At 50.5% G+C, this 25,009-nt stretch overlaps 2 protein-coding genes across 2 annotated transcripts; one reads left to right on the plus strand and one right to left on the minus strand.

Moving 5' to 3' along the window:
• Positions 1 to 1,471: 1,471 nt before the first annotated feature.
• Positions 1,472 to 23,304, minus strand: LOC135886040 (uncharacterized). The gene is made up of 6 exons (XM_065413931.1): positions 22,369 to 23,304; positions 19,274 to 19,413; positions 17,789 to 18,155; positions 5,926 to 6,166; positions 3,961 to 3,985; positions 1,472 to 2,441 (listed from the first exon to the last, which is right to left on the minus strand). The coding sequence occupies exons 1-6, from the start codon at positions 23,302 to 23,304 to the stop codon at positions 1,472 to 1,474; spliced, it is 2,679 nt and encodes an 892-aa protein (XP_065270003.1).
• On the plus strand, positions 10,996 to 12,007 carry LOC135886715 (olfactory receptor 11A1-like). The gene has a single exon (XM_065414497.1). It carries the CDS (start codon positions 11,039 to 11,041, stop codon positions 12,005 to 12,007), a length of 969 nt encoding a protein of 322 aa, XP_065270569.1. The 5' UTR covers positions 10,996 to 11,038.
• Positions 23,305 to 25,009: the final 1,705 nt, after the last annotated feature.

Raw genomic sequence — 25,009 nt, forward strand, 5'->3', positions numbered from 1 at the left:
CCAATAAAAGATATTACTTCACCTGTCTTGTCTCTGTAACATCTGGGGATAAACACAATCACAACAACAGTGCATGGCATTTTTTTGACAGTTTCCATCTGAAGGTTTTCAGTTGTCACTTGCCAAAAAGCAAAACGTTTTGATTTTTAAGATTTCAGTTGTTTTGATAAAATGTCAAAATCTTCTCTCCCCTCCCTGCCCCCTGCAAAATTCCAATAATCTGTCTCTCTCTTATTGTGTGTGCGTGTGCGTGTGTGTATGTGTATATATATATATTGTGATGGGTTGGATCACAGAAAACCCCTTGGGAACTGCCAAAGGATGTGCTGAGACTACTTCTAACCCATTTCCCCTGACAGCTTGGGACTCCAGAATCTTGCCTTGTTTGAGCCAGACATGCTTGCCTGCTGCAAACACAGACCTAGCTCTGAACCACGTACCCTAAACACTTCAGGCAGTGCTTTGAAGTGCGAGTGTGGTCACGTGCCAGCGCTGGGAGAGAGTTCTCCTAGTGCTGCAGGTACTCCACCTCCATGAGGGGATTAGCTTACAGCGCTGGGGCACTGTTTACACTGGCCCTTTACAGCGCTGTAACTTGCTGCACTCAGGGGGGTGTTTTTTCACACCCCTGAGTGAGAAAGTTGCAGTGCTGTAAAGTGCCAGTGTAGCCAAGCCCTAAGAAGTGTTCCTGTCTCCAACACTCACATACCCAGCTCCCAATGGGGTCCAAACCACAAATAAATCCGTTTTACTCTGTATAAAGCTTATACATGGTAAACTCATAAATTGTTCGCCCTCTATAGCACTGATAGAGAGATATGCACAGCCGTTTGCCCCCCCACCCCCAGGTATTAATACATACTCTAGGTTAATTAATAAGTAAAAAGTGATTTTATTAAATACAAAAAAGTAGGATTTAAGTGGTTCCAAGTAATAACAGACAGAACAAAGTGAATTACCAAGCAAAATAAAATAAAACACACAAATCTATGCCTAATACAGTAAGAAAGTGATTACAGATGAAATCTCACCCTCAGAGATGTTCCAGTAAGCTTCTTTTACAGACTAGCCTCCTTCTAGTTTGGGTCCAGCAATCACTCACCCCTATGGTTACTATCCTTTGTTCCAGTTTCTTTCAGGTATTCTTTGGGGTGGAGAGGCTATCTCTTGAGCAAGCTGAAGACAAAATGGAGGGGTCTTCCAGGGGCTTAAATAGACTTTCTCTTGTGGGTGGAGACCCCCTCCTCTCTCCTATCCAGAATTCAGCTCCAAGATGGAGTTTTGGAGTCACATGGGCAAGTCACATATCCATGCATAACTGAGTTCCTTACCAGCCAGGCCACATATGTATGAAAAAGGGGTGTCGGTGGGCACACACATCTCTCGTATACTACATTTCTGTATTCACGATCACTTAGACCCTCCTTCTTTCACAATAGGACCCAGACTGACTGATCCTCATTTCATTCAACTAGTTTGGATTCTTTGTAAGAGTCACAGCTCTCCTCACAGTGTTTATCAGAGCCTCCTTGACCTCTCTGTTTCTCAGGCTGTAGATGAGCGGATTGGCCAGGGGCGTCAGGACTGTGTAAAAGAGGGAGAACACTTTGTTCAGGGCTCTCAGGGTGCCGGATTTCGGTACCATGTAGACAATCATTATGGTCCCATAGAAAAGTGCCACCACAATGAGGTGAGAGGAGCAGGTGGAAAAGGCCTTTTGCCTCCCGGTGGTGGACGAGATTTGCAGGATGGTCGCAATGATACAAATGTAGGATGTCAGGGTTAATAGAAAAGGGGAAACTGCATCTAGGAAGGAAAATATATAAATAACTGGTGTGATCTGGCTGGTGTTGCTGCAGGAGAGTTGAATCAGTGGGATAAAATCACAAAAGAAATGGTCAATTTCATTGGGGCCACAGAAAATTAGCTGTGACATAACACATGTAACTATTGTACAAATTAGAAATCCACTAATCCAAGACCCAGCTGCTAGCTGAATGCACAGCCTGACATTCATACAGGTTCCATAGTGCAGCGGTTTGCATATGGCTAAATACCGATCATAAGACATGGCTGCCAGGAGATAACACTCTGTTGTTACCAGAGAACCAAAGAAATGAAACTGTGTGATGCAGCTGGGAACAGAAATGGTCTTGTCCCCAGTCAGGAGACTGGCGAGCACCCTGGGCAGGATGGTGGAGATGTAGCAGGTCTCCAAGCAGGACAAGTTCCCCAGGAAGAAATACATGGGGCTGTGAAGGTGCTGATCAGTCACAACTAGCACAACGATGAGGATGTTCCCAGCCATGGTCACAATGTAGATCACTAGGAAAACCAGGAAGAGAAGGGTCTGCAGTTCAGGGAGATCCCCAAACGCCAAGAGGATGAATTCCATGACGGCCGTTTGATTTTCCTCTTTTCCTCTCTCCATGAGCTGCATCCTGTGATAGTGAAAGTGTAATGATCATCGAAAGATTTGGCTGTACTCCAGGGCACTGCCACCCAGTTAATTTGCCACTCCTCTGCCCCACACCCCAATGTTTTTCACTCACAGATTCTTAGATTGAAGACCAAAAGGGACCATTGGATCATCCAGGCTGAGCCCCTACGTAACAAAAGCCACAGAATTTCCCCACTTACCCTGTGCTGAGCTCAATAACTTGTGTTTGGCTGAGACAGTCCTCCCAGAAAGGCAGCCAGTCCTGATCTGGAGATAGCAGGAGATGCAAATCCCCCTCTTCTCTTGCCAGTTTTTTCCAATGGATAATCACCCTCACTGGGAAAAATAAACAAAACCTGCACTTTATTTCCCAATGAAACGTGCCTGGCTTCAGCTTCCAGCCCTTGGCTCTGGCTAGGCCTGTCTCTGGGTGATGAAAGAGCCCTTTGGTAACCAGGGTTTTCTCCCCATGAAGATACTGAGATGCTGTAATTAAGTCACTTCTCCTTCATACACTGAACAGACTCAGCTCTTTAAGTGTCTCACCGGAAGGTATTTCCTCCAGCCCTCACATCATTTGTGTGGCTTTTTTCTGCACCCTCCAAAATCTTTCAATGTCCGTTTTACACCGTGCCCCCAGCCCTGCACATGGTATTCCAGCGTCGGTGTCGCCAGGGCTGTCTGCAGAGGTGAAATCCCCTCCCTGCTCCCGTTCTCTGCTCCCCTGTTTATACAGCCAAGGACGGCGTCAGCCCACCGCACTGGGAGCTGATGTTGGGTTTCTCGCCCTCTGTAGCCCCTACCCGTGCTGTGATGGGGGCCAGGGTCACACACACGAGCTGCCTCCCGGGCAGGGCAGGATGGAGGTGGCGCCATGGCAATGCCTGCAATGAGGGAGTGACGCTGACCCACAGCACAGACGGGAAAGTGACTCTGCCCCCGGCCGTGACCAGGGCACAAATCAAACCACCCTCAGGGCAGACGCACATGCAGACTCCTCTCGTTCATAGTGCAGTAGTGACTGGTCCAGACACACAGAAACTGCTGATAATGAATTTCCAGCTCTTACTGTTAACTATGAATTACTGGCAGTCAATCACTGATTGTTGTGTTGTGGCAGTGCCAGGGGATCGGGTCCTTACTGCTTTGGGTGCTGTGTAAACACCCAACAATTAGTAACAATTCCCACCAGCTATACGGCCCGAGGGCACTGGGTGGAACTGCAGGCAGAGTCTGTGCTGTATCCCAGCTGCCACAGGGACCCCCTATCTCAGCCCTGCCCGATGCTCTCTCACTGCAGCGGTATCAGGGCCTGGGGTGGGAGATACAGGGGGAGAATGGAAAGTCTGCCTGTGCCTGGTACTCACCCGCCCCCGTTACTGCAGTGTCCAAGCTCCTCGCAATCTCTAATGTGTTGCTCTTCATACCACTCCTGTGACTTAATATTGGGAGCCTCGATGCTTCGGAAAATCCCACTAGGTGCCTAAATACCTTTCAAAATATGATCCAAAGTCACTTACCGAAGGTCGCTCAGCAAGGCTGCAGCTGAGCAGAGAAGAAACCCCAGGTCTCCTGTCACAGGCTGGGGCCCTAACCAGCATCAGCCCCACGCTCTGGAGAAAATGAAGGTAGAGCAGTCAGTGCTCAGGCAAAAGTTGTGACACAGACACAGGGAGTGCTGCTTCCTGATCTGTAAGGATTCTTGTCTCCATGCAGTGCATTTCTAACATACACCCCTTTCCTGGGGGGAGCCCAGTACCACCCACGAAATGCTGATAGTCTCTCCGCTCCCACAGAAAGCCATGGAGGAGGTGCTCATGAAGCATCTCAGCACTGGGCCAGGAAGGTGTATCAGAATCTGCCCCCCAGGAAAAGGTTGAGGGGCAGCTGAGAACATGAGGGACAGAGTCCCTGAGCAAACAATGAGCTGTCAGGGAGACAGAGGGGGACAGCCAGCCAGAGAGCAGGAGGGAGTGGGAAGCACAGACAGAGGGATGTGTAAGGGCTGAGATGAGAGCTGGGTCTCCTTTCTGATCCATCAGTGTCTCTAGCTGCAAACCTCAAAGCAACCCACTCTGAAGTCCTTCCGCCGGCAGAGCTCCCAGGGTATGAGGATACTGGCCGAGGGGGTGTCTCAGACCAAGGGCTGTTAGGCGTAAGGACCTGAAGATCTGCCCCGAGGCTAGTGACACTCACCTCTAATCCTCAGCATGCAGCAGCGTCCTCTCCATGGCCAGGCAATGGGGCTGGTGTCAGTCAGCCTTCGTGTCTCAGTTCCTGGGCAGGCCCATGTCTGTGGCTGCTGGGACTAGAGTGTCCAGACAGCAAATGTGAAAAATCCGGACGGGGTGGGGGGTAATAGGAGCCTATATAAGAAAAAGACCCCAAAATCGAGACTGTCCCTATAAAATTGGGACATCTGGTCACCCTAGCTGGGACGGGCGCCTCTCGCTGGCCAGGGTGATTGCTGGCATCACACAGACCCTTAGTGCCTCCTGCTCTGGCTTCTTGCCGGGTTTATCAGTGAAAGCAGCCACCCCCTTGGGCCTTGCCGCTGCCGGTGGGATCTCGCTGGGGACTGCTGCCGGCGATGCTCTGGGTTCCCTGCAGAGGGGAGCTGATGCTGAGTTATTTGTTAAAACAGTGTTACAGCAAAGCGGTTGCAGTTGGCATCCTAATCCCCACGGAAAGCTCCTGTGTTCCCACGTGCCGTATGCGTGTGAAGAGCCCAAGCAAATGGGAAATTAGCTTCAATCCCTTTAATGATCAGATTGAACTCCTACATACCACTTTCCAGCCGTGGATCTCAAAGCACGTGGCAAAGGGTGGCAAGTGTCCTCATCCCCATTTCACAGGCGAGACAACTGGGCACCGAGAAGGGAGGCAATTCCCCAAGGTAACCCAGCCTTGGTGTGGCTAGAAATAGTGTCAGCCAGCCACCAACTTGAGCATCAGGGCAACAATCCCATAGGGGGGGATGTAGATTCCTTGCGCATTGAGCGCCACCTAGCTCCATCCTTAGCTAGGCCCTGACGTGCTCTGGCCAACCAGATGCATCTCTAGCTAGGCCCTGACGTGCTCTGGCCGCCTAGATCCATCTCTAGCTAGGCCCTGACGTGCTCTGGCCGTCTAGATCCATCCCTAGCTAGGCCCTGACGTGTTCTGGTGGCCCGGATCCATCCCTAGCTAGGCCCTGACATCTGGCTGGAGGTTTAGTCTATGGGTATGTCTACACTGCCGCGCTAGTTCGGCGGCTGGGGATCGAAGTTCCGGGTTCGATTTATCGCGTCTGGTGTGGACGCGATAAATCGAACCAGGAAGTGCTCGCCGTCAACTGCGGTACTCCAGCTAGACGAGAAGAGTACCGCGGAGTCGACGGGGAGCCTGCCTGCCGCGTGTGGACCGCGTCTGAACCGCGGTAAGTTCGAAGTAAGGTATGTCGAATTCAGCTACGTTATTCACGTAGCTGAATTTGCGTACCTTACTTCGACTTGGGGGGTAAGTGTAGACCAAGCCTATGTCCACCACTGGAGAGTTTATCATGCCACCGAAGCTTTCGGTGACCATGTGACTGCCGATCTTTGGCATTTGTTGTTCGTCCATCCTTACAATATGTCTGTACCAAGAAAACCGCCAGAACTGAACCGATGCTGATGGAGGCAGTTGCTGGGTTTGGCTACAAACATCCTCATTGCTGATTTTGTCCTGCCACTTGATATGGAGCAGCTGACGGAGACAACGAGAATCAAAGACCATCACTCCGTCACTCCTCAGCCTGCCCCAGAGCCCAGGTTTCACGGTCATACAGCAGAGTTGGTGTAACCGCGGCTCTATAGATCTGGAGCTACATCAGAAGCTGGATGTCATAACGTCCCCACAGATGTCACTGAGACGCCCGGAACATGGCAACAGCTGCTGATGTATGAGAGAGCGTCCACATCTATCGAGCATCCTCCCACCCCATCTCTGATGACAGCTGCTCCCTGCTTAATGTCCGGTCCACACAGGTTAATAGTGAGCTGCTTGTGATCTGGAGCTGGAGGCTGCTAGATGGTAACAGTGATGGAGTTTACTTTTATCCAGCCACCCTGCGGCAGCTCCACCCTGTCCCTGGTATGGGCCTTATTGGCACCCTCTGGCTGGCTCAGAATGAACTAAAAGCCCAAAGCAGAACCTCAGCCCCTCTGAAACTGGTGCTATGAAGTCAGATGGAAAACGGTTCCACTGGCAATTATCTGAGCCATTCTGCTGTAGAAGACAGTGGGGCGAGATTCGGAGTTTACTTTTATCCAGCCACCCTGCGGCAGCTCCACCCTGTCCCTGGTATGGGCCTTATTGGCACCCTCTGGCTGGCTCAGAATGAACTAAAAGCCCAAAGCAGAACCTCAGCCCCTCTGAAACTGGTGCTATGAAGTCAGATGGAAAACGGTTCCACTGGCAATTATCTGAGCCATTCTGCTGTAGAAGACAGTGGGGCGAGATTCTGAGTTCAGCTACCCAGCCTCCCCCGTGTCATTCTGCGGACACTCCGTCATCACTTGGATTGACACTCTCATCACGTTCGTTAACCCCGGTAAAAATCCTATCAGCCAGTCAAATTTCAACACAGCCCAACCTTTCCAGCCTGTCTCGTAAACAATAAGGCTGTATTCCATTAACTTTCAATAGGGCTGGGATTTTAATGGGATGTCGGTGTCTAACTCCCTTAGCCTGGAGGGTCTCACAGTTCATTGATAATACGGGCTGCGGTGGCCGCAGGGCCTGGGTGAGACTGCTGTCTAGACGTGTCCTTGAGGGGCAGGGCATGGGGTGCTCAGACACCCCTAAAGTGTGATGAGAGCTGCACATGTCCCTTTGTTTGTGTTCAATTTCTGAGGTTTTTAAAATTTAAAAATATCATTATGTTTTTATTTTATTTTATTTTATGCTTTTAAATGTTGTTTTATAGTCTTTTAATTGATTTTTAATTTATATTTATTTTATACGCTGGCAGCTGCCTCCAGCCCGGGCCTCTCACCCCCCACCCTCCTCTGGCCAGCTCCCTCCAGCCGAAGCGAGTGTCAATCTAAGTGATGGGGGTGACCTCAGAAGGACACCAGGGGCGGCTGGCTGGCCCCAGTGACTGTACAGCAAGCAGAGTTGCTCGGAAAATTGTCACTAGAACAATTGTTCATCTGACTTCCCAGCCCCAGTTTCAGAGGGGACGGGGCCCTGTTCAGTCCATTCTAGGCCAGCCAGGCAGGGCCCATATTGGGGACAATGTGAAGCTGCCGAACTGTGGCTAGACTGCGGCATTGGATCCCACAGCTCACCTGGCCCACCCGCTGGTGCAGAGGAAGCCACAAAACCATGGAGCTAGTGGTGGTTCTCCCCACTCTGGGCAACCAGCAAGGAGCAGCCCCTGTAACCTTCAGGTCCCATGAACTTTACCTCCTTGGGGTAACGCTGCAGAGACCAGCCGGCATCTGACCCCAGGCAGACAAACAACGCACAGTCAACCTGCCAGGGGATGTTGTGAAGGCCAAAAGTAAAGCAGGGTTGAAATAAGGACTAGATAAGTTCATGGAGGATAGATTCATTAATGGCTATTAGCCAAGAGGGTCAGGGACACAACCCCATGCTGTGGGTGTCCCTGAACTTCTGACTGCCAGGAGCTGGGACTGGATGACAGGGGATGATTCACGGAACAACTGCCCTGTTCTATTCATTCCCTCTGAAGCACCTGGCACCAGCCACTGTTGGATGACAGGACACTGAGCTAGATGGAGCTTTGGTCTGACCCCATATGGCTGTTCTTATGATGTTACACTGTTAAAATATGTAACATAACATAAGAACATAAGAACGGCCATACCAGGTCAGACCAAAGGTCCATCTAGCCCAGTATCCTGTCTTCCAAGAGTGGCCAATGCCAGGTGCCCCAGAGGGAGAGAACCTAACAGGCAATGATCCAGTGATCTCTCTCCTGCCATCCATCTCCATCCTCTCACAAACAGAGGCTAGGGACACCATTCCTTACCCATCCTGGCTAATAGCCATTAATGGACTTAACCACCATGAATTTATCCAATTCTCTTTTAAACGCTGTTATAGTCCTAACCTTCACAACCTCCTCAGGTAAGGAGTTCCACAAGTTGACTGTGCACTGCGTGAAGAAGAACTTCCTTGTATTTGTTTTAAACCTGCTGCCTATTAATTTCATTTGGTGACCCCTATTTCATGCTGTGGGTGTCCCTGAACTTCTGACTGCCAGGAGCTGGGACTGGATGACAGGTGATGGATCACGGAACAACTGCCCTGTTCTGTTCATTCCCTCTGAAGCACTTGGCACCAGCCACTGTTGGATGACAGGACACTGAGCTAGATGGAGCTTTGGTCTGATCCCATATGGCCGTTTTTATGATGTTGCACTTTTTAAACAAGTAACAAAGCAACAACTCCCCTCTGGAGGGAACCCAGAGCATCGCCGGCAGCAGTCCCAAGCGAGATCCCAATAGCACTGGGAAGGCCCAAGGGGGTTGCTGTTTTCGCTCATAAACCCAGCAAGAAGCCAGACCAGGAGGCGCTAAGGGTCTGTGTGTGTGATGCCAGCAATCACCCTGGGCAGCGGGAGGCGCCCGTCTCAGCAACCACAGGCAGCGGCCTGCCCAGGAACTGAGACACGAAGGCTGACTGACACCAGCCCCAGTCCCTGGCCATGGAGAGCACGCTGCTGCATGCTGAGGATTGGAGGTGAGTGTCACTAGCCTTGGGACAGATCTTCAGGTCCTTACGCCTATGCAGCCCTTGGTCTGAGACACCCCCTCGGGCAGTGTCCTCACATGCTGGGAGCTCTGCCGGAGGAAGGACTTCAGAGTTGGTTGCTTTGTGGTTTGCAGTTAGAGAAACTGATGGATCAGAAAGGAAACCCAGCTCTCATCTCTGCCCTTACACATCCCTCTGTCTGTGCTCCCCGCACCCTCCTGCTCTCTGGCTGGCTGTCCCCCTCTGCCACCCCAACAGCTCACTGTTTGCTCAGGGACCCTGCTCCTCAGGTTCTCTTAGATGCCTCTCAGCTGCCCCTCCACCCTTTCCTGAGGGGCAGATTCTGATGCACGTTCCCAGCCCAGTGCTGAGATGTTTTGTGTCTCCTGCTGAGTGTCTCCTCCGTGGCTTTCCGTGGGAGCAGAGAGGCTGTCAGCATTTTGTGGGTGTTACTGATCTCCCCCCAGGAAAGGGGTGTATGTTAGAAATGCACAGAATGGAGACTGGAATCCTTAGAGATCAGGAAGCAGCAACCCATGTCTGTGTCACAGCCTTTGCCCGAGCACTGACAGCTCTATCTTCATTTTCTCCAGAGCGCGGGTCCCATGGCGATTAGGGCTCCAGGCTGTGACAGGAGACCTGGGGTCTCTTCTCTGTTCAGCCGCAGCCTTTCTGGGCAACCTTCGGTAAGTCACTTTGGATCATATTTTGAAAGGTATTTAGGCACCTAGTGGGATTTTCCGAAGCATCGAGGCTCCTAATGTTATGTCACAGGAGTGGTGTGAAGATGATCACATTAAAGATTGTGAGGAGCTTGGACACTGCAGTAACGGGGGCGGGTGAGTACCGGGCAGAGGCAGACTTTCCATTCTCCCCCTGTATCTCCCACCCCAGGCCCTGGTACCGCTGCAGTGAGAGAGCATTGGGCAGGGCTGAGATAGGGGGTCCCTGTGGCAGCTGGGATATGGCACAGACTCTGCCTGCAGTTCCACCCAGTGCCCTCGAGCCGTCTAGCCGGTGGGAATTGTTGGGTGTTTACACAGCACCCAGCGCAGTAAGGACCCGATCCCCTGGCACTGCCACAACACAACAATCAGTGATTGACTGCCAGTAATTCATAGTTAACAGTAAGAGCTGGTCATTCGTTATCAGCAGTTTCAGTGTGTCTGGACCAGTCACTACTGCTCTATGAACGAGAGGAGTCTGCATGTGCGTCTGCCCTGAGGGTGGTTTGATTTGTGCCCTGGTCACGGCCGGGGGCAGAGTCACTTTCCCGTCTGTGCTGTGGGTCAGCGTCACTCCCCACTCCCGTCTGTGCTGTGGGTCAGCAGGCACTGCCATGGCGCCACCTCCCTCCTGCCCTTCCCGGGGGTCAACTCGTGTTTGTGACCCTGGCCCCCATCACAGCACGGGTAGGGGCTACAGAGGGCGAGAAACCCAACATCAGCTCCCAGTGCGGTGGGGTGGGGCACGGACTGACGCCGTCCTTGGCTGTATAAACAGGGGAGCAGAGAACGGGAGCAGGGAGGGGATTTGACCTCTGCAGACAGCCCTGGTGACTCCGACACTGGAATACCATGTGCAGGGCTGGGGACACGGTGTAAAACAGACATTGAAAGATTTTGGATGGTGCAGAAAAAAGCCACAAAACCGATCTGCAGGCTGGAGGAAATACCTTCCAGTGGGAGGCTTAAAGAGCTGGGTCTGTTCGGTGTGTCAGGGAGAAGTGACTTGAGTAGAGGTCTCAGCACCTTCGTGAGGAGAAACAACTGGTTACCAAAGGGCTCTTTCATCGACCCAATTTCCTGGTACAGGCAAAGCTTTTGATGCTAATTACTTTTTCACTGTCACAGGATGCAGCTCATGGAGAAAGGAGAAGGGGAAAATCAAACGTTCATCACGGAATTCATCCTCCTGGGGTTTGGGGATCTCCCTGAGCTGCAGATGCTTCTCTTCCTGGTTTTCCTAGTGATCTACATTGCGACCATGGCTGGGAACATCCTCATCGTTGCGCTAGTTGTGACTGATCAGCACCTTCACACCCCCATGTACTTCTTCCTGGGGAACTTGTCCTGCTTGGAGACCTGCTACACCTCCACCATCCTGCCCAGGCTGCTGGTCAGTCTCCTGACTGGGGACAGAACCATTTCTGTGGAGGGCTGCATCACACAATTGGTTTTATTTGGTTCTCTGGCAACTACAGAGTGTTATCTCCTGACAGTGATGTCCTACGATCGGTATTTAGCCATATGCAAACCGCTGCACTATGGAGCCCTTATGAATGGCCGGCTGTGCCTCCAGCTAGCAGCTGGGTCTTGGATAAGTGGATTTCTAGCTTGTACACTATTCATGTCTCTTATGCCACAGTTAATTTTCTGCGGCCCTAATGAAATTGACCATTTCTTTTGTGATTTCACCGTACTGATTCAACTCTCCTGCAGCGACACCAGCCAGATCATACCAGTTATTTATATATTTTCCTTTCTAGATGTAGTTTCCCCTTTTCTATTAACCCTGACATCCTACGTGTGTATCATTGTGACCATCCTGCGAATCCCGTCCACCAGGGGGAGGCAAAAAGCCTTTTCCACCTGCTCCTCTCACCTCATTGTGGTGGCACTTTTCTATGGGACCATAATGATTGTCTACATGGTACCGAAATCCGGCACCCTGAGAGCCCTGAACAAAGTGTTCTCTGTCTGCTACACAGTCCTGACTCCCCTGGCCAATCCACTCATCTACAGCCTGAGAAACAGAGAGTTCAAAGAGGCTTTGATAAATGCTGTGAGGAGATATATGGCCCTTACAAAGAATCCAGATTAGTTGAATTAAATGATGCTCAATCCATTAGGTTTCTGTTGTCAAAGCAGCAGGGCCAAGTGGCCCCGATACAAAAGTGCTGTATGAACGACATGCTTGTGCATATACATATTTATAAAGAATAGAAATGTTTGAAAATATGTTGGGTGGGTAGGGTCTGGCACTAAATTTTGAGTTATTATGAAAGACACGAAAACCTGGAAAATGAAAATGTCTTGTTTTTTGGCAGGCGGAATATAAAAACTTTCAGCTGGAAACTGGAAAAATAATTGGCTGCGGTGTTTTCAGTTTTCTGGCAAAAAAAATCAACATCTGTGAGGGAAGGAGACATTTTCCATGAAAAAATTCTTTAATCAAAATTCAATGTTCTCTTGGAATTTGCTGTTACTGAAAAGTTGTCACCAGCTCTGATAAATAGTAAGTGAACGGACCGGAAGCTGGGGGCTGGTGCTCAAGAATCTGTATCGTTGTTCATGGGCTTTGTAGGACCAATACGAGTTGCTGTTGCACACTGCAGGCTGCCTTCCTTTGTTCAGCTCTGTATGTGGGGTTCTTAACAAGCCCCATCTCTGTCTCACTGTAGACTTCTTGCCGATGTTTAAGGTTTATGGTTTATTACTAGCGTGTAGGTGTACTGCTCAGTCCTGGGCTGTTTCCAGAGAGGGGAGAGGAATGGTCTGTGCCCCAAGGAGATCACTGTGGTTTTCACTGTGCTCTTTTCTACTCATCTGAGCAGGGGACAGGAGAGAGAGGGATCCTTGGACTCACAATTCCCCCCACCCACCTTCTCTCCACCCTGCAAGAGTCATGCTTCCCTGTTAACCCATTCTTCCTGAGGGGAGGGGAGCTCGGAGAGTCATAGCTTTTAAGGTGCAATCAGTCCATTCTGGTCATTTTAGACTGATCTCCTTCTCAGCAGAGGCCAGAGCAGGCCAGCCGGGGATTGCTCCCTTAGAGCCAGTGCCCTGGGGGGTGGTGAAGATCTCCTTTGGGGGAGCTCAGTAAAACTGCCAGGCCCCGCTCTCGCAGTCTCTACCCCGGCCTGGTGCAGAGATGATGCGCCAGCGAGGGAAAAGGGGGGTTGGAGAGCCAGCCTGCCCCCGGCTCACACCACAGCAGCGTCCTGTGGGGCTCGGCCCAGCTCCCCACTCTGGCCCATTGGCTCTCATCACCCATAGATTTGCTGTGGGGCTCTTCTGAGTGAGTGGGGGCTGAGCCGTCCGACCACCCCAAGGGGACAAGCAATGGTAGGGCTAAGGAGGGGAAAGGTTCCCAGCCCCCCACACAGTGAAGGTGGGATGCTGGTGCCAGGGTAAAGGGGTGAGGAGGCCTGTGTGGCATTCCGGGGTGAGCCCCAGGGGACAGGAGCAGCTGAAGAAGGGAGAGGGGGGTTGTTGCAGCCAGGAGTTGGGGGCATTCTAGCTGATGTGTAGGGTAGATGGACCTGGGTATTGGGGGCTGCAGAAGGGCCCAGGGGGGAGTAAGGGTGATGGGATATTGGGGGGGGGCTGGGGTGAAGACAGAGGGAGGTTTGGGGGGCGGAAATGATTTGAGGACGCTGGGGGATGGAGGTGTAGGAGGTTTTAAGAAGTGGTTTTATTGAGGAATGGGCCTGGGGGATGGTGAGTAGTTGTGGAGGAAGGGGTTTGGGGTATGCAGGGTGTGACATCCTGGCACCCCAATATTCCCCAGGATATGTTTTGTACAAAGTGTGCCTTGTGAGGTATCATTCTAAAAGTCTTGATCTGCTAGACAGTAATATCTTGTTGGATTGTATGTGCTATCGTTGTATGTGAAGTTATGAAGTTTGGCTATGTATGTGTTACTAAAACGTGAGATTGAAAGCACCCAAAAGCTGCATTTCAGGTACAACAGTACAAAGGACAAACAGTGTTAATGGCTTACTGAGGAAATGCACACAAGCACAAGGCTTACCCCAGGAACTGTGTACAATTGAAACCTCTCATAAATATCACTACACAATGGGAACTGTTTGACCCAGGTCACAGCAAAAGAGCTTTCCAGCAAGTGGGAAGAAGATATAAAATGGGGGAAATGACATCATGCTGGGACTCACTCTCCCTACAACAACACACCTGGAAACACCTGAGGAACAAAGACTGAACTGGGGGAAGTGCTGGACCCAGGCAAAAGGGATTTTTAGCTTGTGAATGGAACACCCAGGGATTCCAAACTGTAAGCAAGTGCAGCTTGCCCCTTAAGAATCTGCAGCCTGCTTGTATCATCTCTTAGGGCCCGTCTACACTGGCACTGAAGGGAAACCACAGTTGTGTGTTCACACTGTCAACTGCCTGCGCAATAGCGTGTTCACACTTGCGGCATTTGCAGCAGTATTTGGAGTGGTGCACTCTGGGCAGCTATCTCCCAGAACACCTCTTTCTCTTCTGCCGCTAAGACTTGTGGGAAGGCAGAGAGGGTCGTGGGGCATCCTGGGTCCAGTCCCATTGCCCTTTGATGCATTGCTTTGCATCCCAGAAATCCCTGGATGGATCCCGAACTGTTGACCAGTATGGTCAGTATGCTCCTCACTCTGACCAACACGTCTCGAGTGGCAGTGGAATTATTCCTTAAACTACAAAGGCAAAAGGTGCGTCAGGGTTCCCTCCCCACTCTGAACTCTAGGGAACAGATATGGGGACCCGCATGAAAGACCCCTGAAGCTTATTTCTACCAGCTTAGGTTAAAAACTTTCCCAAGGAACAAGTCCTTCCTTGTTCTTGGATGAGTACTGCTGCCACCATCAAGTGAGTTAGACAAAGATTCAGGAAAAGAACCACTTGGAGTTCCTGTTTCCTCAAAATATCCCCCAAAGCCCCTTCACCCCCTTTCCTGGGGAGGCTTGAGAGTAACTAAGGTGAGCACAGACCAGACCCTTGGGTTTTTAGGACACTAAAAACCAATCAGATTCTTAAAAAACAGAACTTTATTATAAAGAAAAAGTAAAAGAAGCAGCTCTGTAAAATCAGGATGGAAGGTAATTTACAGGGTAATCAGATTCAAAACACAGAGCATTCCCTTCTAGGCAAAACTTTAAAGTTACAAAAACAGGGATAAACCTCCCTCTTAGCACAGGAAAAATCCACAAGCTAAAACAAAAGATAATCTAACACATTTCCTTGCTATTACTTACTATTTCTGTAATATTGGATGCTTAGTTCAGATATGGCTTAGGGAGATGTATTTTCCCTGCCCTGGTTCCTCGCTGACCCGGAGAGAACACACAAAGAGACAAAAAAACAACCTTCCCCCACAGATTTGAAAGTATCTTCTCCCCTTATTGGTCCTTTTGGTCAGGTGCCAACTAGGTTATCTGAGCTTCTTAACCCTTTACAGGTAAAGGAGAGATTTTATGCTACCCTTAGCTATATGTTTATGACAAGGTGCGCAATATTGATCCCGCCACACGTAGTAGCTACGACACATGATTGCTTGTGGCATTCACGGAGGTGCTGACCACCGTGGAACGCCACTTTTAGGTTCGGGAAACAAGCACTGAGTGGTGGGATCACATCGTCGTGCACATATGGGATGACGAGCAGTGGCTGCAGAACTTTTGGATGAGGAAAGCCGCATTCATGGGACTGTGTGATGAGCTCGCCCTGCACAAGGACATGAGAATGAGAGCTGCTCTGTCATTGGAGAAGCAGGTGGTGATTGCACTGTGGAAGCTGGCTACTCCAAACTGCTACTGATTGGTTGCTAACCAGTTTGGAGTGGGAAAGTCGACCATGGGTCTCGTGTTGATGGAAGTGTGCAGGGCCATTAATCGCATCCTGCTCCAAAAGACCGTGACTCTGGGCAACGTGCGTGACATTGTGGATGGCTTTGCACAAATGGGCTTCCCTAACTGCGGAGGGGTAATAGATGGCACACATATTCCAATTCTGACACCAGACCACCTAGCCACCGAGTACATTAATCACAAGGGGTATTCTCAATGGTTCTCCAGGTGCTTGTGGATAACTGTGGGCATTTCACAGACATTAATGCAGGTTGGTCTGGAAAAGTGCATGACATACGCATCTTTTGGAACACTGACCTGTTCAGGAAGCTGCAAGCTGGGTCTTTCTTCCCGGACCGGAAGACCACCGTAGGTGAGGTCAAAATGCTCATTGTGATCCTGGGAGACCCCGCCTACCCCTTAATGCCGTGGCTTATGAAGCCATACATGGGGCAACTTGGCAGCAGCAAGGAGCAGCTCAACAACAGGCTGAGCAAGTGCAGAATGACTGTTGAGTGTACTTTTGGCCGTTTAAAAGCCCACTGGCGATGCCTCTATGGGAAGCTGGACCCGTTCAATGAAACATTCCTATGCTTATAGCTGCGTGCTCTATGCTTCATAATATTTGTAAAGGAAGGGTGAAAGCTTCACTCAGGGCTGGACCACAGAGGCTCAGCACCTGGAGGCTGAATTTGAACAGCCAGAAACCAGGGCTATTAGAGGGGCATAGTGTGGGGCCATAAGAATCAGGGATGCTTTTGGGCAGCAATTTAAAGCTGAAAGCCACTAATATTTGTTGCTATGCTCGGGATTGCAGTGCTTGTAATGCTAGGAGGTGATTGGTGCACATGATGCAATAAGGGGGTTTAACATAAATGTATGTTGCTTTGCAGTGCTCTTTTTGCTTTCAATTATTAGAATAAAGATTGCTTTAAAACCAGCACAATTCTTTTATTAAAAGACAACAACCAGAGGAGAGAGTCAAACGAAAAAATACATCAGCAGGGAGGGGGAGGGGGTAAGGGAAGGTCCCAGGAGGAGGAAGGGTCCCAGGATGGCTAAAGATTTGTGTATGTTCAGGGATCACATCCAACATTTTCCTTTGGAGTACAATGCAATGGGTACTGTACTTCAGCAGGACCAAACTGCAGAGGGATGGGTGTTGAGTGCAGTGGGTAGTGGGACTCCACAGTGCTGGACTGTGAGGAGGGAGGAGTGTAGGGTGACCAGACGTCCCGATTTTATCGGGACTGTCCCGATATTTGCTTGTTTGGGACGTCTGGTCACCCTACACTCCTCCCTCCTCACAGTCCAGCACTGTGGAGTCCCACTACCCACTGCACAAAAAAGTAATTTTGCCCTCCGCTCCGGCGCACAGGCAGAGCCCGGAGGGTCTCTCACCCCCCCGCCCCGACTGATTCAGTGCTTTAAAACATAGCCAGTGCTCACACACCTGTCACTAACTGGCTGACCCTAGGCAAGCACACATGAGCCACAAGACCCCCAAAATGGTGAGCTGCAGGGACAGGTTAAATCACTCTTCCTGGACCCTGCTCTACACTGGGTATGTGGCTCTTGGCGAGAGCCAGCACTGTAGGTGGGGCTTGATAATCATTCCTGTCCCCACACTTTCCACAGGAGGTGATCATTATGGAAGATATCTCGCTGCTGAGGGTGAGCAGGGAATCAAGGAAGGGTCTTCTCCAAGCCTGTGGCTTCCTCCCTGGCCCCTATGCGACTCGCCTGTGTGCAGCAATGGTCATCCCCATGATGGCACAGTGGTGCGGGAAAGTTACCATTAATGGGGCAAGAAACAAAGCAGCTCTGCCGAAGAACCTGTGGCAGTGGATAGCCCAATATCTCCACGAGAGTTTCCTGGAGATCTCTGAGGGAGATTCCTGTGAAGTGAGGGAGTCAATCAACAGCCTGTTCCGCGGCTCAGACTAGGCTTGCGGTGGGAGACAAGCCTGCTTTCTGCAACCCTACTGCCCTCCTACCCCCAACAACTCGCTTCAGCGATTCCCAAAATCAGATCCACTTACCGGGGCCTCCTCTCCTGTTTGCGCTTCGCCAAGCTCCGACAGTTGTGACTGGCTAGGCTCCTCTGGGGTAGAAAAGAGCTCCTGGCTGCATGTTTCTCTGGCCTCCGACTCATCCTCTGCCTCTGGGTTCCCCTGCCCCTCCTCCTCCACATCCTCGTCCAAGATTTCCTCCTCCTGGCTTGGTCCACTCTTGACTGGCACACGAGCCAATGAAGGATCCACAGGGGCCTTCACAGTGGAGGTGGGGTCACCACCGAGTATCACATCTAGCTCTTGGTAGAACCAGCAGCTCGTGGGTGCAGCACCAGAGTGGTGGTTTGCCTCCCGCACCTTGTGGCAGGCATACTGCAGCTCCTTCACTTTGACCCTGCATTGCAATGTGTCCCGGTCATGGCCCTTTTCTATCATGCATCTAGAAATCTGTCCGTAGGTATCATAATTCCTACAGCTGGAGAGCAGCTGGGACTGCACAGCCTCCTCTCCCCAAATGCCGATGAGGTCCAGTAGCTTGGCATTGCTCCAAGTGGAGGATCACCTGGTGCTTGGAGCAGGCATGGTCACCTGGAAAGATGCACTGAGACCACTGAACGGATCACCGAGCAAACAGGAAGGGAACTTTCAAATTTCCAAAGGAATTTATGGGGTGGGGCTGACTGTTGGTCACCTGAGGGCAGGTCAGTAGAGTTCAAATGGATGACCAGAGAGGTGAGAACTGGTATTGTGGGACACCTACCGGAGGCCAATCACAGCACTGTAATCGTCACGGTGTCTACACTGGCACCACAGCACCGTAGCCCCGGTGCAGAAAGCTCTACGCCTCTCATCGGGGTGTTTTTTTTAAAGTGCTACAACTGCGCAGTTTCTGTGCACTAAGTGGCTTGTCAGTGTGTACACCTCGGGAGTTACACCGCAGAAAGCTGCATTACTGAACAGAAACTTTCCAGTGTAGACAGGGCCTAAGGGTGAGAATCTGCTATTCATATCCAATCTATTTAGTATATTAAGCTTAGATTGTGTTTTTTGGGTGTGTTTGTTGGCTATAGTTTGTAGTAATAAGCCATAAAGCTAGTGTCTCTGTTCAGTCCATGCCTTTTAGTGTCTAGCAGAGTTATGAATTTACGTTCCCAGGCTCACCTTTGGACAGGGTTGTGCAGGTTTCTGTGGCGGGGCGACAACTAACCGCTGCGGCACCACCTGCTGGTTGTCTCAGGAATTAGTTCTTTCCAGCCCGGAGTGCCCTCTGCAGGCCGGTGTCTCACCTGCCGCTGGCCCCGTGTCCCTCCCGGACCCCAGTGCCCTTTACCCTGGGGTTCCGCCCCAGCAGTACCCCACAATCTGGGTCTTCCCACCCAGGGGAACCCCCAACCCTCTATCCCCATCTTGCCTCAGTGGCTACTGCCAGTCATCATCTAGCCCCTGCTCACTAGGGGGGTTGGACCAGCTGCTGCTGCCTATTCCCAGGCTACACTTTTGTAGCACCAGTACCTTTCCTGGCCTTTAGCAAGGCCTGAGCCTGGGATTTTGCTAGGCTGGAGCTCCCCAGCTCCCTCTGCCCTTCCCCAGCACTGCTCCACCTCAGGTACCCTGCTCAGCACCCAGGCAGCCAGGTCCTCCTCTCTCAGAAGCTGGAGAGAGAGTGTCTGTTTCAGTTTCTGGCCCTCAGCCCTCTTATAGGGCCTTCCGTGGCCTGATTGGAGCATGGCCCCACTTGAGGTTGCTTCCCCCAATCAGCCTAGCATTTCTCCTCCACAGCCCTCTCCCAGGGCTGTTTGTAGCCCTTTAGGGCATGAGTGGAATGATCACCCCGCTACACACCCTCCCCCTTAAGAAAGCTAACGGGGGTGGGGGACGACTCCCTATTACCCCAGCTTCCCTTGCAGCTGGGCCCGCAGGGAATCCCTCTCCTGTCACAGGCTCTCCACTGTCTGGAGCAACCTGCTTCCCTCTTGAAGGGTTTGGGTGCCCACTGTAGCCTGCTGACTCCCACGTGCGTTTCCCTCCCTACTTGGGTTCCCACCGTAGCCTTCCTGGCTCCCATGTGGGTTCCCTGGTTTGTCAGGGGCCTCTTTGCCCCTGACCGGTCCTTGTTTGGGGCTCCAGCCTTCCCTGTCCCTCCAGCCTGGTCAGGCTCAGACTGGGCCCCTTGGTCGGCACTCCCCCTTTTTCTAAGGGAGCAGTTCCTTTTTAAATGGCCCTTGGTGTGGCAGTGGAAGCACCTCCTGTGACTTCCTTTTGCCACGGCCCTCCCACAGTCTGTTTGTGGCTTAGTCCTTACTTCAGGGCTAGTCAGGGCCCTGCAAGTCCCCTGAGGGCACTCCCTCCTTATGTGCCTGGGATCCTTACAGGCCCAACAAGTTAGTGGCCCCCCTGTTACCCTCACAGGGGTGCATTTTCTGCGTGGGGCCTCCTTGCTCCATCCCAGTAGAGATACTCCTTCTTGTAGTGTCCCGGTTGCCCACAGGTGAAACAGTTCTGAGATCCAGGCCCTGGCCTCCCACCCTTGGTGCCTGGTCTCCCATATGGTCCGGGTGTCCATCCCAGCAGCAGCTGGAACAACCCCCTCTGCTGCTCAGCAAGCTGGGCCATCCAGGTCGTCCAATAAAAGTCCACCGTCATTATCTCCACCTTCCGTTCCTCAACGCTTGGATTTGGGCAATAGTCCCACAGTCCTTGCCCTGCCCCTTGTATCGGGGTGGACTGCCTATGCCCGCATTCTCCACCACTTGTGGCGGGGTGACGACTCACCGCTGCGGTGCCTCCTGATGGTTGTCTAGGGAATTAACTCTTTCCAGCCCGGAGCGCCCTCTGCAGGCCAGTGTCTCACCTGCCGCTGGCCCCGTGTCCCTCCCGGACCCCAGTGCCCTTTATCCTGGGGTTCCGCCCCAGCAATACCCCACAATTTGGGTCTCCCCACCCAGGGGAACCCCCAACCCTCTATCCCCATCTTGCCTCAGTGGCTACTGCCAGTCATCATCTAGCCCCTGCTCACTAGGGCAAACTGCAGGCTGTAAATCACTCATCATCAGCAAGGGGTGTTGGACCAGCTGCCGCTGCCTATTCCCAGGCTACACTTCTGTAGCCCCAGTACCTTTCCTGGCCTTTAGTAAGGCTTGAGCCTGGGGCTTTGCTAGGCTGGAGCTTCCCAGCTCCCTCTGCCCTTCCCCAGCACTGCTCCACTTCAGGTACCCTGCTAGTGCCCTTTGTGGGCCCTTAACTAGGCCTGCAGCCTGAGGTTTTGCTAGGCTGGAGCTCCTCAGCTTCCTCTGCCCTTCCCCAGCACTGCTCCACCTCAGGTACGCTGCTCAGCTCCCAGGCAGCCAGGCCCTCCTCTCTCAGAAACTAGAGAGAGAGTGTGTTTTCAGTCTCTGGCCCTCAGCCCTCTTATAGGGCCATCCGTGGCCTGATTGGGGCATGGCCCCACCTGATGTTGCTTCTCCCAATCAGCCTAGCTTTTCCCCCACCCCTGCCCTCTCCCAGGTCTGTTTTAAGCCCGTCAGGGCATGAGCGGGGTGACCACCCTGCTACAGTTTCCTTTCCGGCTGAGGACTGAGAAATCAGATGTAGAGCAATCATTTTGTGACAAGTGCCATTTAAAAAATTGCAATCTACACTCGATGGGGATCACAACCTGAAAGAAATATTTCCTGAATCCGCACTTCTGGCTTTCAAGCAACCCCCTCATTTCTCCAACCTCATCAGCAGAGCCAGCTCTCCACAGACCGGAACCCACCAACTCAAAGCAACGCCAGACTCGGCCAGAGCAACAGCTGCAAAAGCAGTAGCCATTTCTCCACTGCTACAGTGATCAACACCCACCACAACACACCTGTCAAGATCTATGGATCCTACACAAGCCTATCATAACATGGTGTACTTCATCCCGTGCACTAAATGTTCCAATAACAATAATGTGGGTGAAACCAGACAATCACTGCGCTCTCAAATGAACTCACTGAAAAATGATAAAAGACAAAAACACCCAATCACCTGATGTGAACACGTTTTTCATAAAGTGTTCACTTGATATCAGTCCCTTTCAATATGTACTAACTACTTATGCTAAACAATCTGTTCCACCTTGTATTTAGCTGTGACATTCTGAGTATGTTCCCCAGACCTAAAGAAGAGCTCTTCTGAGTAAGCTTGAAAGTTTGTGTCTTTCACCAGTAGAAGATGGTCCATTAAAAGATATTACCTTACCTATTTTGTCTCTGTAACATCTGGGGATAAACACAATCACAACAACAGTGCATGGCATTTTTTTGACAGTTTCCATCTGAAGGTTTTCAAATGTCAGTTGCCAAAAAGCAAAACGTTTCCATTTTTCAGGTTTCAGTTGTTTTGATGAAAAGTCAAAATCTTCTGCCCCCCACTTCAAAATTCCAACCATCTGTCTCTCTCTTTTTTTGTGTTTGTGGGTGTGTGAGATAAAGGGGTGTGTGTGCGTGTGCACAAACATCTCTGGTATACTGCATTGCTGTATCCGGGCTCACTTAGACCCTCCTTCTTTCACAATAGAACCCAGACTGACTGATCCTCATTTCATTCAACTAGTCTGGATTCTTTGTAAGAGTCACAACTCTCCTCACAGCGTTTCTCAGGGCCTCCTTGACCTCTCTGTTTCTCAGGCTGTAGATGAGCGGATTGGCCAGGGGATTCAGGACTGTGTAAAAGAGGGAGAACACTTTGTTCAGAGCTCTCATGGTGCCGGATTTCGGTAGCATGTAGACAATCATTATGGTCCCATAGAAAAGTGCCACCACAATGAGGTGAGAGGAGCAGGTGGAAAAGGCCTTTTGCCTCCTGGTGGATGGGATTCGCAGGATGGTCACAATGATACAAATGTAGGATGTCAGGGTTAGTAGAAAAGGGGAAACTGCATCTAGGAAGGTAAATATATGAATAATCAGTGTGATCTGGCTTGTGTCATTGCAGGAGAGTTGAATCAGTGGGGTAAAATCACAAAAGAAATGGTCAATTTCATTGGGACCACAGAAAATTAACTGTGACATAAGACACGTGACTATTGTACAAATTAGAAATCCACTAATCCAAGACCCAGCTGCTAGCTGAATGCACAGCCTGACATTCATACAGGTTCCATAGTGCAGCGGTTTGCATATGGCTAAATACCGATCATAAGACATGGCTGCCAGGAGATAACACTCTGTTGTTACCAGAGAACCAAAGAAATGAAACTGTGTGATGCAGCTGGGAACAGAAATGGTTCCGTCCCCAGTCAGGAGACTGGCCAGCACCCTGGGCAGGATGGTGGAGGTGTAGCAGGTCTCCAAGCAGGACAAGTTCCCCAGGAAGAAATACATGGGGCTGTGAAGGTGCTGATCAGTCACAACTAACACAACGATGAGGATGTTCCCAGCCATGGTAGCAATGTAGATCACTAGGAAAACCAGGAAGAGAAGGGTCTGCAGTTCAGGGAGATCCCCGAACCCCAAGAGGATGAATTCCGTGACAGACGTTTGATTTTCCCCTTCTCCTTTCTCCATGAGCTGCATCCTGTGATAGTGAAAGTGTAATGAGCATCGAAAGATTTGCCTGTACCAGGAAATTGGGTCGATTTCCATCATTTGATCCCCTAAGAGCTCCCACTGCAAATGGAGAGCTGGGTTTATATTCTCTCACACCAGAACAACTGCTTCACTTCCACCCCAAGGAGCTGCCACCCAGTTAATTTGCCACTGTTCTGCTTCACACCCCAATGTTTTTCATTCACAGATTCTTAGATTTAAGACCAAAAGGGACCATTGGATCATCCAGGCTGCGCCCCTATGTAACAAAAGCCACAGAATTTCCTCACTTACCCTGCGCTGAGCTCAATAACTTGTGTTTGGCTGAGACAGGCCTTCCAGAAAGGCAGCCAGTCCTGATCTGGAGATATCAGGAGATGAAAATCCCCCTCTTCTCTTGCTATTTTTTTCCAATGGATATCACCCCCTGTCAGGGTTTCCTCCCCACTCTGAACTCTGGGTTACAGATGTGGGCATGAAAGACCCCCTAAGCTTATATTCCATCAGCTTAGGTTAAAAACTTCCCCAAGGCACAAATTCCTTTCCTTGTCCTTGGACTGTATTGCTGCCACCACCAAGTGATTTAAACAGACATTCAGGGAGGTGTCACTTGGAGCCCTATCCCCCCAAAATATCCCCCCAAGTCCCTTCACCCCCTTTCCTGGGGGGGCTTGAGAATAATATACTAACCAATTGGTTACAATGCGAGCACAAACCAAATCCCTGGTTTTTAGGACTCTGAAAATTGATCAGGTTCTTAAAAGAAGAATTTTATTAAAAAAAAAAAGGTAAAAGAATCACACCTACAAAATCAGGATGGAACATAACTTTAACAGGGTAAATAAAAAGATTTAAAACACAGAGGATTCCCCTCTGACTTTGCTTCCCAGTTACAAAACAGGAATAAAATAACCTCTTAGCATAGGGAAAATTCACAAGCTAAAACAAAAGATAATCTAACGCATTTCCTTGCTTTACTTACAATTTTTGTAATCTTAGATGCTCATTTCAGGTATGTTTTTAGGATATGTTTTTTCCTGCCCTGGTCTCTCTCTTTCTCCGAGAGGGAACAAACAAAGAGAGCACAAACAAAACCTCTCCCCATCCAGATTTGAAAGTATAGAATCATAGAATATCAGGGTTGGAAGGGTCCTCAGGAGGTCATCTAGTCCAACCCCCTGCTCAAAGCAGGACCAATCCCCAACTAAATCATCCCAGCCAGGGCTTTGTCAAGGCTGACCTTAAAAACCTCTAAGGAAGGAGATTCCACCACCTCCCTAGGTAACCCATTCCAGTGCTTCACCACCCTCCTAGTGAAAAAGTTTCCCCTAATATCCAACCTAAACCTCCCCCAATGCAACTTGAGACCATTACTCCTTGTTCTGTATCTCCTTCTATCTTCTTTTCCCATTGGTCCTTCTGGTCAGGTGCCAACTAGGTTAATTGAACTGATTAACCCCTTACAGGTAAGGGGATTCTGTACCTCTGGCCAGGAGGGATTTTATATTACTGCATACATAAGGGTTGTTACCCTTCCCTTTATGTTTATGACACCTTCACTGGGAAAATAAACAAAACCTGTGCCTTATTTCCCATTGAAATGTGCCTGCCTTTAGCTTCCAGCTCTTGGCTCTGGCTAGGCCTGTGCTTGGGTGATGAAAGAGCCTTTGGTAACCAGGGTTTCCTTCCCATG

The sequence above is a fragment of the Emys orbicularis genome, chromosome 12, assembly GCF_028017835.1.
Source record: "Emys orbicularis isolate rEmyOrb1 chromosome 12, rEmyOrb1.hap1, whole genome shotgun sequence".
NCBI classification, from domain to species: domain Eukaryota; kingdom Metazoa; phylum Chordata; order Testudines; family Emydidae; genus Emys; species Emys orbicularis.

What these genes read in the sequence shown, in the direction of transcription:
- LOC135886715 (XM_065414497.1), top strand. Translation starts at nt 11,039, where the DNA reads ATGCAGCTCATGGAGAAAGGAGAAGGGGAAAATCAAACGTTCATCACG.
- LOC135886040 (XM_065413931.1), bottom strand. Translation starts at nt 23,304, where the DNA reads ATGCAGCTCATGGAGAAAGGAGAAGGGGAAAATCAAACGTCTGTCACG. An exon ending in CTTGCTAAAGGCCAGGAAAG is followed by an intron (nt 18,156 to 19,273) that starts GTACTGGTGCTA and finishes ATTGCAATGCAG; the next exon opens with GGTCAAAGTGAAGGAGCTGC. An exon ending in AAACAGGAGAGGAGGCCCCG is followed by an intron (nt 6,167 to 17,788) that starts GTAAGTGGATCT and finishes TGTCTCCGTCAG; the next exon opens with CTGCTCCATATCAAGTGGCA.